At 40.6% G+C, this 13,702-nt stretch overlaps 1 protein-coding gene across 1 annotated transcript; it reads left to right on the top strand.

Annotated features, from left to right (window-relative positions):
- Nucleotides 1-947: 947 nt before the first annotated feature.
- Nucleotides 948-13,015, top strand: LOC306980520 (transmembrane protein 184C-like). Its single transcript, XM_079579949.1, has 12 exons — nt 948-1,083; nt 3,752-3,910; nt 4,886-5,016; nt 5,101-5,137; nt 7,073-7,278; nt 8,491-8,565; nt 8,703-8,796; nt 8,946-9,058; nt 9,127-9,226; nt 10,976-11,053; nt 11,140-11,233; nt 12,729-13,015. Exons 2-12 carry the CDS (start codon nt 3,794-3,796, stop codon nt 12,998-13,000), a joined length of 1,317 nt encoding a protein of 438 aa, XP_079436075.1. The 5' UTR covers nt 948-1,083; nt 3,752-3,793; the 3' UTR covers nt 13,001-13,015.
- Nucleotides 13,016-13,702: the final 687 nt, after the last annotated feature.

Raw genomic sequence — 13,702 nt, forward strand, 5'->3', positions numbered from 1 at the left:
GGGTACGTCATGTCCCCCCCGTCCCCCCCGCTATCTGCGCCCATGGCCCCACGACCCGGAGAAGTGGAAGAAAATGGATGGATGCGGTATGAATTCTACTGCTCCTTTTGATTTATTATCCTTTAGACCAGTGTTTTCCAACCAGGGGTAGGAGGACCCCTGAGAGTACTCAAGAACTTGGCAGGGAGTACCTGGAACGGTTTCAGATTGAAGAAAGTGAAACTTGACATTATCTTGAAAGAAAAAGCTATATGTTTTTGTAGTAAAATCATATATAATATAAGTAAAATGTGTAGTTATAGGAGTATTCTAGGTTTTCTTTGAACATAACAGTGTCTTTTTTCCAACAAATAGTGCTTTTAAGTGCTTGCTTTCTAACCTCTTAACCAAGGACATTTTCTCCAGTTTGGCTTTACGCAAATCTAGAAGCTTCTTGAAAAAAGTGTCAAAATAACAAGGCTGAAAACGACAAAAACCCAGCAAAAACAAAAAAGTTAGGATCAGCTTTGTAGGCCTTAGCTTTCAAATGAGGCATTACACTGTTGCTCTCCAGTCGAGAAGCTGTTCGATTTGAGTAAAGCCGAACTGGAGAAAATGTGCTCGGTTAAGCTTGCAACAGTGACATCTAGCGTCGGCATGAGCGCATTGCAGCTGGAGACGGCGCTATAAAAACACAACCTTGAAGATAAAAGCTTAATTAGCGACAAAGGAGTAAAATTGGAACCTACAAAGCCCTAAATGACGAAGTAAATGCGTAATCACCTCAAACAATACGCAGACGTCATTACATCCATATTTATCCAATCGCATAAAAAAAAAGTACCACATGATGAGGAGTGACGTGCGAAGCGTAAACAGAGGAGCTCCAGACGGTCCAGCGGGGGAGGAGAAGCACGGACGGCCGCCTCACACAGCCTGCACCCCGGCCCGGAGCTTCACCAGAGAAAGGGGTGCATTCATCGATTCATCGGGGGGCGAACCCATGAGAAAAGGCCGATTTTGGTGAAGGGAGACGCGGGGAGGCGAGGAGGGGAGGATGCGCCGTTGCCTGGAAACGGAAACCAGGCCAACCGTTACAACGAGGTCCGTGCATTCAATATATATGATCGAAAACGAGCACGGAAATGTCATTATATCTGCTTATGGGCAGATTTAACGCAATAAATGGGTTGTAACTACGAGATTATGCGTTGTAGTGTTACTTAGTGAGGATAATGGCGTGATAATGTCATATTTTTGTGTATTTTTATCAATGGAAATCACGCTTCCTTATCTCCAGACACGATTGTTGTCCCGCCTGATTAGCTCGGTTAGCAAAACAAGTTAGCTTCTTCTCTTGTATCCTGCTTTGTTTTTGACAGCGAGGTTTATGAGGATTTTTTTCTTCTTTTTTTACAACAAAAGCCACGTATTTTTGATGTTTTTTGTGTAATTGTAGAAGAAAGCAAGAGAACATGGTGCTAAGAAGGTAGCCATATTTTGCTGGCATTATTGAAAGACCAGTATTAAAGCTACTACCGATTGATCTACGTTCCCACCTTCACCTATGGTCATGAGATCTGGGTAATGACCAAAAGATATAAGGATCCAAGCGGCCCAAATGAGCTTCTTTCGCAGGGTGGCAGGGCGCACCCTTCGAGATCGGGTGAGGAGCTCGGAGTAGAGTCGCTGCTCCTTCATGTCAAAAGGAGCAGCTGAAGTGGCATGGGGATCTGTTCCGGATACCTCCTGGTCGCCTCCCGCGGGAGGTGTTCCAGGCATGTCGGACAAGGCCTCGTGGAAGGCCCAGGACACGCTGGTGGGACTATGTCTCCGAGCTGGCCTGGTGTCGCCTCGGGGTCAGAACAGCTGGAGGAGGTGTGTGTGGATCGGGAAGTCTGGGCATCTCTGCTGAGACTGCTGCCCCCGCGACCCGGCCCTGGATAAAGCGGAAGAAAATGGATGGATGGAGCCTAGCCCATGGTTGTAAAAGGGCAATTTCATCTTTTGAGAAGCAAAACATGTTAGGAATCTGCAATCTTTTGGACCATGAGAGCAAATTCAAATCAAATTCACGGGCCAGTAAGGGCCAGTACGGGCCCGATAAAAACAGTACATCCACAGACATTCAACACAATCAACATGTGCAATAATAAATACATTAAAAAACAATATAATGGGCCTTTGATAGACCAAGGTCCACACAGTCATTTATTCAGCAGGCGCCAGGCGGATGGAGGTCGGGAGGAAAGTGGAGGTCGCCCTCTTTGTCCCCCAGAGGGAGGGACCTGAACCTGCGCCCTGACAGCAATAGAGCGTAGTGAGAGTGTAGAGTGTGTGAGGAGTCTGTGGAGATCTGGGTTCCTTTCCTCAGAACTCTCGAGTCATAGATGCTGCTGAGTGAGTCCTGCTCCTGACCCATGATTTTATTGCTGATTTTGATTTTGGTTTTATTGAGCATGTTGCGGTGGGTGAGAGTGAGTGAACCAAACCAGACAGTGATGTTGATTGTAAGGATGAATTCCAATTATTCCTCAATTCTTATGGAAAATACTAACTTCTTATCTGTAAATCGCAGCAATCGATGTTAATTAGGCTAGTTATGTTGGTAAATATGATGTAAGATATGTAGATGTTCTTTTTGCTGAAGCAGAGCATCCGTTTCCTCCCTCCCCCTCTGTTACGGTCAAAGGCAGACGCCCATTTAGTGAGATGTTCCTTTTGGATTTCTGCCAAAAACCCGAATGAAGGACATCACGAAGACACTCAGCATGTGCGGACGATAAAGTGGCTTATGACATTTATAAAGGCCGGAGATGACTTGCTTTCGCTGTGAGAGGATGTAAAAATAGCTCCATATTCCTAATGAAATCGACTGTTATAATACGCCCTGAGCAACTTCATCACCAGAGGAAATTGGATCGCAAATGTCGAGCTTGATTTACTGTCATTTGTTGGGAGTGAAGGCCACAGCAAAAAAGGATTCCTTCATTATTGCAATATTTTGTCTAAACATTTCAACAGAGAACCTTAGCTTTCCATTTGTTTTAACCTCTTAACTCCCGCCTGAACCGAGAGGATCTTTTTCCTCACGTCATCAGATTTCTTTCCATCTTTTTTTTGGTTAGGTATTCAACTCATTTTTGTAACTTTTTTGTCATTTTATTGTCATTTTTGTATCACATTTTTGTAATTTTTTGGTCAAATTTTTGTCATTTTTTCGTCAATTTTTTAATCAAATATTTGTATTTTTTGTCATATTTTTGTGATTTTTTTGGTCATTTTTATGTCAAATTGTTGTAATTTTTTGTCAATTTTTTGTCATTTTTTGGTCAATTTTTTTTAATCAAATTTTGGTAAGTTTTTTGTCACATTTTGTCACATTTTGGCCATTTTTTTGTCCTATTTTTGTCATTTTTTTGTCACATTTTTGTCATTTTTTGTCACATTTTTGTCAATTTCTTGTGACATTTTTGTGACATTTTTGCCACTTTTTCATCAATTTTTCCTCACTTTTTTGCCGATGTTTTCTCACTTTTTTGTCACATTTCCATCGTTGTTTTAGTCTCAGTTTTATTGCTATTTTCACAGCTTTTTTCCAGAAGCTTTTGGACTGGGGTAAAACCAAACTGGAGAAAATGTGCTCGGTTAAGGGGTTAAACAACTCTTGAACACCTCTATATGGCTCATCATCGCCATAGGATCATCGCACAAGGCTTTAGGCATAACTTTGTTTTCTTATTCTTTACCCTGGGTGTGTTTTTCTCTGCAGGTAGGAGCAGTCCCTTTAGTCGAAGCTGAACCCGAAGCAGCCATGCCCTGCTCCTGTGCCCAGTGGAGGCGCTGGATTCGGCCCTTGGTCCTGGTGCTGTACGCCCTGCTCCTCGTGGCCGTGCTGCCCCTCTGCATCTGGGAGCTGCAGAAAGACAAGGTAGTGCACAGAGCAGACTTTGTAGATGCTTATTTAACTGATGTAGTGAAAGAAAAGTCGGATTTTGTGGTGGTGAGACGGGGATGATGCAGAGCAGAGGGTCAGGCAGTCATTGATGGTAGATGTGGGCAATGTACTTTCTACAAGATAATATCAAAATGACTGTTTGTGCAAATTTACAATATGGAGTTTATCTCCAATGTCAAGAAATGTAGAAAAATTGGGCGGAAATTGGAAAAACAGGGGGGAAAATGGGACGGGTTGAAAACAATGGAGAAAATGGGGTCAAGATAAATGGGAAAAGTGGAACAACTTATATAAAAAATGGGGGGGAAAGTTGGAATAAACATGGGGGGATTGTAAAAATAAAATAGAAAAGTGGAAAAACGGGCAAAGAATGGGAGAAAAAAAAGGAAACTAAATTGGAAAATTTGGTGAAATATTCTAAAGGAAAATAGGGGGAAATGGGAGAAAAAGTGGAAAAAAAATTGATGGAGGGGGTTGTGGGGGAAAATGGGAGGATAATTGGGGGAAAATAAGTGGAAAGTATTTTCTTCTGCCTTTTTGAAGTCTGCTCAGGGCAAAGCGATGTGTTTAAATTATTCATTTTAATATTCCAGATATATAGATACCTTTTTATTACAGACTCATGGTCCAGATTAAAAGACAAACAATATTCATTCAACATTAAAAAAAAGCAAACAAGCTCCAATTTTGCCTGAAAGGGGGTGGGAAGAAGAAAACTTATTTAATCCCACCCCCATTTCATATCAACATTCAGTCTCAGCTTCCCTGTTACATAAACCATAGACTCAACCAAAGCGCCAACCCAAGACAACACATTCTTGCATCTTCCTGATGATGGTTTGTAAAAATAACACTTCATCATTCTTAACATGGAAGTTCCCCAATATATTCAAATATTCACTGTGGTCAAAAGCCCTACATGATACTAATAACGTTGTTTTCCTTTAGGTCGGGACTCACAATAAAGCGTGGTTCATCGCCGGAGTGTTCGTTTTCCTGACCATCCCCATCTCCCTGTGGGGCATCCTGCAGCACATGGTCCACTACACCCAGCCGGAGCTGCAGAAGCCCATCATCAGGTAGAAGTTCACTAAACAAGACAAACTCATGAAGGAGGTTAAAGGCACTCATTTCAAAACTTTCCCTTCCTCCGGCTGTTGTAGGATTCTGTGGATGGTGCCGATCTACAGCCTGGACAGCGTGAGTCACATCAACACAAGAGCGGAAGTGTCAGGCAGTGAAATATGCGGGGGAGCATCACCAGAGTCTAAACTGGAGACTTCGGCCATATTTTCAGAACCAGGAGCGAAATTTCAGAATAAAAACACAAATCGTTATAAACTAGTAAGAAGCAGAGGTGACCCAAGTTCTTGATTTTTTTACTGAGTAAACACACAGAGGCCACTGGTTCAACATTACTCAGATAAAAGTATTTGTTTACCACGAATTAGACAAGAATTAGACAAGAGAAACAAGGGGGAACGGGTTGTGCAGCCGCTCCAGTCTGCAGATCAGAACACTGGAAAAGCATGGCACACACGGGGAGCATGTCTGATGCTCCATGGATAAGCCTTATCTTTGTTTTTATGTTGGAAGACCAGTCTTTTTTAGCCTGGCTAACACCAGACTAAATATCACTTGTGATTTTAGTCTGGGGACCACCAATTCATTTTCTCGTAGGAGAGGTGTGGTTTACGATCGATCATACGATACGATTCGTTTATTGGGCGTTACGAATGTCTATCATGCGTCTGCACGAGGCCACAGCCAATCGTATCATCGTATGAGATGACGTATGACGTCCCCGCTGTAGAACAAGGTCTAAAGCTTGATCGAAAAATACCCTCGCGTCTGCTGCTGTCATGTTGGATCCGTGAATACACTTTTTCATCTTTATCCGTAAGATCCACGGTAAATAAACTACAAGCTTCCGTATATCGAATAGCGCGTCATCATCTTGCCGTCCCTCCTCATTCTGTGATTGGTTCCCAAATCCATGCGAAAATTTCGGCCATAGTCCCCAGGCTGCTGTGCAGTTTGAAATGATTCGAGCGCACACAGCAGTCTGGCGTTAGCCAGGTTAAGTCTTTTTATGAACCATTGGACAATTGCTGCATTACTTTGCTTCCCACTCGACAGAGGAGTTTGGGAAAGTCAAACTGCAGCCTGTAGTGGCTAACCCGCTAACTTAGTTTACTTCTATACTGTCTGTATAAGTCATTTCCCAGCCATAAATCGCCCTATTTTGGTGTGAATTTCATAATAAATGTCTAAAAAATAAGGTTGTAGTAAGTTGCTAGTATGATGAGTGGTAACTGGTATAAATGGTGCCACTATAGTAAGAAATGTAGAAGGTATTGAAGATTATCCATAAATTGTCATATTTGACATTTATAAACATATCTGTTGATATAAATTTCAAAATAAAGACCTTAAAAGTAAAGGTTGTAATAAGTTGCTCGTATAATAATTGATAACTGGTGTAAATTTAGTGCCACTACAGTAAAAACTGTAGAAGCTATTGAAGAGTAATGTCCAGAAATGTATATATTTTGGTATGGATTTCAAAATAAAGGCTCAGACCTAAAAAATAAAGGTTCTAGTAAGTTGCTGGTATAATAATAATAACTGGTGCCAATTTAGTGCCAATACAGTAATAATTGTAGAAGCTATTACAAAGTAATATCCATAAATCATCACATTTTGACATAAATTTCGAAATAAATGTCCAGATCCAAAAAATAAAGGTTGTAGTAAGTTGCTAGTGTGATAATTGGTAACTCGTGTAAATTGATGCCACTACAGTAAAAAATGTAGAAGGTATTGAAGATTATCCGTATTTGTGCATACATTTCAAAATAAAGGTCCAGACCTTAAAAGTAAAGGTTGTAGAAGGTCGCTTGTATAATATTCGTAACTGGTGTAAATTTAACGTCCCTACATTGAAAACTAGCAGCTGTTGAAGAGTAATATCCAGAAATTGTTTTATTTTGGTATGGATTTCAAAATAAAGGTCCAGATCTGATAAATATGGTACATATATTCCGTTACTCCCCAACACTGACCACAGCAAACATTTGTATTTAGAGACGTGTTCTGAGTCCAGTTCTGAGTGTTGTCTCTCCTCGTCTTTAGTGGCTGGCCCTGAGGTACCCCAGCCTGGCCATCTACGTGGACACCTGCCGCGAGTGCTACGAGGCCTTCGTCATCTACAACTTCCTGGTTTTCCTGCTGAACTTCCTGGGGCACCAGTACCCGAGCCTCGTGCTGATGCTGGAGTCCCAACAGCAGCAGCCGCACCTGCCGCCCCTCTGCTGCTGCCCGCCCTGGCCCATGGGAGAGTGAGTGCAGGAACCGGGCACTCTTACACTGGTTTTGCGACAGAATTCACAGCTAAGTCTGACAAAGCTAAGTCCATGTTTCACCAAGACTTTAGATTAGTTAGTTAGTTTACTCTAGTGCAGGGGAGCCCAAACGTTTTGTCTCCGAGGGCCAAAATGAAAAAGTGCCTGTGAGTCGCGGGCCAAACACAGCGATGTCAAGCACGAAACACGTATAACTGCAAATTATAACGTTTTTTATAAAGCAAATTTTATTTTTTTCGACAGCTAGCAATTGTAGCAATATAGAGCAAAATGTAAAACCTACAGTCATTCGTTCACTCAATGAAAATGCCACATTAGATTATTTTGAAAGTGTCAGTTCAGCATCAATTCTTTTATAAGTCATTTTTTAATATACTGTTGTTGATGTTAACAACCTTTGCAATAAAAGTTGGAAAACTGTGAAAGCTGATGCAACAACACTCTGATTGATAACAAGACACCACAGCAGTGTTTCCTTAAAGAGGGGGTATTATGCTTTTTTCAATCACATAGCACCAGTCTATAACACACAATGATGACGAAACCTTCTGTTGGTCTGTAAATGCAGTAAATTAGAATAACTGCCTTGTATAAAATTGTTCTCTCAAAATGGCTGTAGTGAATGTCTTGAAATAGGCCTCTGTCTCTTTAAGAACCTCTGACCCTTTCAGACACGCCCCCTCCACACGCTGTCTGTGGCATCAGTGGGGAGGGGGTTCTGCTGAGGAGCAGTGGTTGGTTACTCGGCTGGTGATGAAAGCTCGGAGGCGTCTCCAGGAGGTGGGGGCGTTCCTAGGAGGACTCAGGCAAACCTAACCCTAAAATGGCCGCCATCAGAGTTTTTACAGATTACTCAAAAATACGTGAATGTGCCAAGGCAACACTTCAGGCATGTTTTTAATGAGAGAGTGACATAATAACATGATGTAAAGCTTGAAAAAGTCGATTTTGCATAAACCCCCCTTTACCTTTGCAAAAGGAGTGAAACAGCGCCCCCAATTTGACCCTGGTGGTCAAAAAGTGAACTGCATCCATAATTGCCATTGAGAATGAATGGAAGAGAGTTAGTATTAGCCACACACAGCCCAAAAGTAAGTCTCTCTCTGGTGGGCCAACAGAATTGTTTCGGCAGGCCAAAGTTGTATATTTTGGAGCAATGTTTGAAGTATTTGTGTGTTGTCTCCTCAGGGTGCTGCTGTTCCGGTGTAAACTGGGCGTGCTGCAGTACACCGTGGTCCGACCTGTCACCACCATCATCGCTCTGTGAGAATCCTCTTCTTTCACACATTCTTACATATTTTTTTTGTGTGGCGCGAGTGTTTTCTCCCACTCACGATAGGGATTCCATCGCATTTCACGACTGGCCGAGTGAGTAACTGCTCGGCTCTCGTGTCCCGCAGGATCTGTCAGCTGTGTGGAGTTTACGACGAGGCGAACTTCAGCTTCAGGAACGCCTGGTCCTACCTGGTCATCATCAACAACATGTCCCAACTGGTAACAGCTGTTTCACACGCACATAACAAAGCAGATATGAACAAATATGAGTCAAAGGTTTAACTTTGTACATTGTAAATGAGAAGAAAAGAGATCAACATATAAATCTCATTTAACGTTGTAGTTTTGGCCTGTCCTTTGCTCCGCAGTTTGCCATGTACTGCCTGGTGCTGCTGTACCGCGCCCTGAAGGAGGAGCTGACCCCCATCAAACCCGTGGGGAAGTTCTTATGCGTCAAACTGGTCGTGTTCGTCTCCTTCTGGTAATTAAAATATAAACAAAGATGATGGAAATGACGGTATTAGTTACTCCGTGCTGTTGTTATTCCAGGCAGGCCGTTTTCATCGCCATCCTGGTGAAAGTGGGCGTGATCTCAGAGAAGCACACGTGGGACTGGGAGAGCGTGGAGGCCGTGGCCACAGGACTGCAGGTAAATAAGGAAATAGGAGTTACGAAGTGGTCAGTATTAACCCCCGCCTTAATGGGATGTTTCAGGATTTTTGACATAGGGCCTCATTTCCTAGTTATCCAGAGTGTTGCTGATTTCTGGAGATATTTTTATGTGTAATTCATGCAGTTGTTATATTTGAAGAGTTTCGTGGAGCTAGGCTAGTGCAAGGCTAGTGCATTTCTATGGTATCAGCTAGCCTGCATTAAAAACATGGAAAAACAAGGAAGCAAAAATGTCATAAAATATACACCGTAAAAGGAGAGTTTGGTCTTTCTTTACTCTGACATTAACCTCTTGACCCCCACCTGAACCGAGCACATTTTCTCCAGTTTGGCTTTACCCAAATCTAAAAGCTTCTAGAAAAAAACAGAGACATAATTAAATACAAACGTGGTAAAAAAGTGACAACAACGTGACAAAAACGCAAGGAAAAAGATCAGTTTAAATGAGTTTTCTTTTCTTAGCTTTCAAATGAGGCATTACACTGGCCTGTCGGCTGAAAGCTTTTAGATTTGGGTAAAGCTGAACTGGAGAAAATGCACACCGTTAAAGGGATATTTCAGGATTTTTGACATAGGGCCTCATTTCCTAGTTATCCAGAGTGTTGCTGATTTCTGGAGATATTTTTTTTGTAATTCATGCAGTTCTTATGTTTGAAGAGTTTCGTGGCGCTAGGCTAATGCAAGGCTAGCACATTTCTATGGTATCAGCTAGCCTGCATTAAAAACAGTCTGACCCGCTCCACAGAGCACCTGAGGCAAATCACTTATAACACCAGACTAACCATATAAATGTCTGTGTCCATAGAATAATTTTAACCATTTTGCATTTAAAATAACTTATATTTGAGCAGCATCAGCTTCGTGGTTGTATAAGCTAGGCAGCGGCGGAGTGATCTGCTAGAAAATAGTCCCTCAAAATGCGATCATTCATGTGATGCAGGTCCGTTATATTACAAAAAGTATTCTATCGACACAGACATTTACATTGTTAGTCTGGTGTTATAAGTGATTTGCCTCAGGTGCTCTGTGGAGCGGGTCAGACTGTTTTTAATGCAGGCTAGCTGATACCATAGACATGCACTAGCCTTGCATTAGCATCTAAAAGCTTACAGCCTACAGGCCAGTGTAATGCCATGTCATTTGAAACCTAAGAAAACAAAACTCATTTAAATGGATCTTTTTCCTTGCGTTTTTGTCACGTTGTTGTCACTTTTGTACTACGTTTTTATTTCATTTTGTCTCTAGTTTTTTCTAGAAGCTTTTAGATTTGGGTAAAGCCAAACTGGAGAAAATGTGCTCGGTTCGGGTTGGGGTTAAGAGGTTAATGTCATAGTAAAAAAAGACCAAACTCTCCTTTTACGGTGTATTTTTCATGACATTTTTGCTTCCTTGTTTTTCCATTCACAAATACTAACTGGTAAAAGGCTGTCATCCAAAAAGGGCCATTTCCTGTCTGGGAGAGCACTGTGGTTAAACAGGCAGTTACAAGCACCTGTGGAGACGTTAACTTTACTTCCTGTTTTCTCATATTGAGACCCCAAAAATCCTTGTAACTGATATATCAAGAAAATAAAACCATAACTTCAAACCTGGCTCCATTGTTTAGATTTTTGTAGCTGAAAATATAGACATTTTGGTCATTTTTATGCATAAAGTGCCTTATTTAAATAGTAAAAACACATATTTTCAGTTCAGAATGTTAAGATGACCCGTGTTTTTCTGTCAGGACTTCATCATCTGCATTGAGATGTTCCTGGCTGCCATCGCTCACCACTACACGTTCTCCTACAAGCCTTACGTCCAGGCGAGTGTTCGTACTTCTCTTCTGCTTTAATTAGGTTATTTAGTTCTGTGTAAATAATGTTTCTTTTTATTGGATAATGGTTCCAGGAGGCGGAGGAGGGCTCGTGCTTCGACAGCTTCATGGCCATGTGGGACTTCTCGGACATCAGGGCGGACGTCTCGGAGCAAGTCCGTAACGTCGGTGAGTGTCTGTCCTAAAATGGCTCTTTTAACCTCGTAACTCCCGCCTGAACCGAGAGGATCTTTTTCCTCACGTCATCAGATTTTTTTCCAACATTTTTTTGTGGGTATTCAACTCATTTTTGTAACTTTTTTGTAACTTTTTTGTCATTTTTTTGGTCATTTTTTGTCAATTCTTTGTCATTTTTTCGTCATTTTTTAAATCACATTTTTGTCTTTTTTTTGTCATTATTTGTCAAATTTTTCTTATTTTTTTGTCAAATTTTTATCAAATTTTTGTCATTTTTCTGTAGCATTTTGTCACATTTTTGTCATTTTTTTGGTCATTTTTTGTCACATTTTAGTCATTTTTTCGTCCGTTTTTTATCAATTTTTTGTCATTTTTTGTCACATTTTTGTCATTTTTTGTGTCTTTTTTTGTCATTTTTTTGTCATTTTTTGTCACATTTTTGTCATTTTTTGTGTCTTTTTTTGTCACATTTTTGTCATTTTTTCGTCAGTTTTTATCCAATTTTTGTCATTTTTTTGGTCATTTTTGGTCATTTTTTTGTCATTTTTTGGTCATTTTTTTAATCACATTTTTGTCTTTTTTTTGTCATTATTTGTCAAATTTTTCTTATTTTTTTGTCAATTTTTTATCAAATTTTTGTCATTTTTCTGTAGCATTTTGTCACATTTTTGTCATTTTTTTGGTCATTTTTTGTCACATTTTTGTCATTTTTTTGTCATTTTTTGTCACATTTTTGTCATTTTTTGTGTCTTTTTTTGTCATTTTTTTGTCATTTTTTGTCACATTTTTGTCATTTTTTGTGTCTTTTTTTGTCACATTTTTGTCATTTTTTCATCAGTTTTTATCAAATTTTTGTCATTTTTTTGTAACTTTTTTGACATTTTTTTATAACTTTTTCGTCACATTTTTGTGTAATTTTTTGTCACATTTTTATCAATTTTTTGTCATTTTTCTGTAGCATTTTGTCACATTTTTGTCATTTTTTTGGTCATTTTTAGTCACATTTCTGTCATTTTTTTGTCACATTTTTTGTCACATTTTTGTCATTTTTTGTCATTTTTTGTCAATTTCTTGTGACATTTTTGCCACTTTTTCATAAATTTTTCATCACTTTTTTGTCACATTTCCATCATTGTTTTCGTCTCAGTTTTGTTACTATTTTCACAGCTTTTTTCCAGAAGCTTTTGGACTGGGGTAAAGCCAAACTGGAGAAAATGTGCTTGGTTCAGGTGGGAGTTAAGGGGTTAAATGCCATTTTATTGCCACAAATGTAATCAGCATTTTATTTAGAGAGAAGATTTAACTTTTGAGGTTTATGTGCACAATATCAGCCAAAACCTCTGTTGAATGTGTTTTATACTATAATTTTTGTAATTTTGATGAGTTAATCTTACAAAAAACTGAGCTTTAATGCCAGTTTGAATCCGTATTGACTCTTTAACGCCTTCAAAACATGTGAACAGCGTCTTATCTCGCCTTTCCTCAGGCCGTACGTTCGTGGGTCGTCCCAACAAGATGTACTTCGGCTCCGTGGCCCGTCCCGAGCACACGGAGCACTCGGGCCTCCTCAACTCCACCTCCCAGGACGCTCTCACGCCCTCCTCCACCGCCGCAGGAGCAGGAGCAGTGGGACCTCAGGGGACCTCCATGCCCTCCTCCCCCAGCGCCAGCGGACGATACCAGGGCCTGGGCCACACCCACGCCCCCCACTCCACCTCCGCCCCGGCCGGGTTCAACGAGCCCCCACAGAAGCAGTGACACACCAGGTTTAACTAATTTACTCACTGGCCACAATCAGTGTTTTATTCCACTTTAGCGAGTTTCCTTTTCAGATTCAAAGACTATTTTCCCTCCTCACTCTCTCTCACTATCACTTAAATCTACTCATTTAATTAGCAACTGTTCGAAGTAGTTGTTGTTGCCCAAGAAGAACAACTCTCGGCCTCTTTTTAGTCAAACATTCAACTTCTTAATCGTAATACAACGTGCATAACCATTATTATTCCTCTGAATATAAAGAAACAGGGCCGTGTTCAGACTTTTATCATTGGGGTGGCCTGAGGGTGGCACTATATTATTAAGTGCATTCTTAATTAAGACTTGAGCACAAAAATCTTTTCATCTTCACTGGATAAAAATGCCATCTTGTCTCAGATCAGGGGTGTAAAATAATCAATAAATGAAAAATAATAAGCTGTGATTTGGTCAAAGCCCCAACTTGACTGTAGCTTCATTAATAACAATGGCTTACACTTGTATTGCACTTTACAAGCCTGTGTCACAAGTTCCTCAAAGTGCTACATAGTCATTATTCAAGCTGTTATTGAAGCCACAGCCGCCCTGGGGCAGACTGTCCATTTACCACGTGGCTATATAATGTGTTGTTCATATCCTGAGCTCTTGTTATGTCAGTGCTCTCTGCTGGTTATGCTTTAAAAAATCATAACTCTGCTCAGGAAT

Source organism: Gobius niger (assembly GCF_951799975.1).
Source record: "Gobius niger genome assembly, chromosome: 21".
NCBI classification, from domain to species: domain Eukaryota; kingdom Metazoa; phylum Chordata; class Actinopteri; order Gobiiformes; family Gobiidae; genus Gobius; species Gobius niger.

Bases quoted from the DNA above. Each gene is read 5' to 3' on its own strand.
- LOC306980520 (XM_079579949.1), top strand. From the start codon at position 3,794: ATGCCCTGCTCCTGTGCCCAGTGGAGGCGCTGGATTCGGCCCTTGGTC. The intron at 8,566-8,702 runs GTGAGAATCCTC...CGTGTCCCGCAG, and splicing joins GTCACCACCATCATCGCTCT to GATCTGTCAGCTGTGTGGAG. The intron at 11,054-11,139 runs GCGAGTGTTCGT...TAATGGTTCCAG, and splicing joins CCTACAAGCCTTACGTCCAG to GAGGCGGAGGAGGGCTCGTG.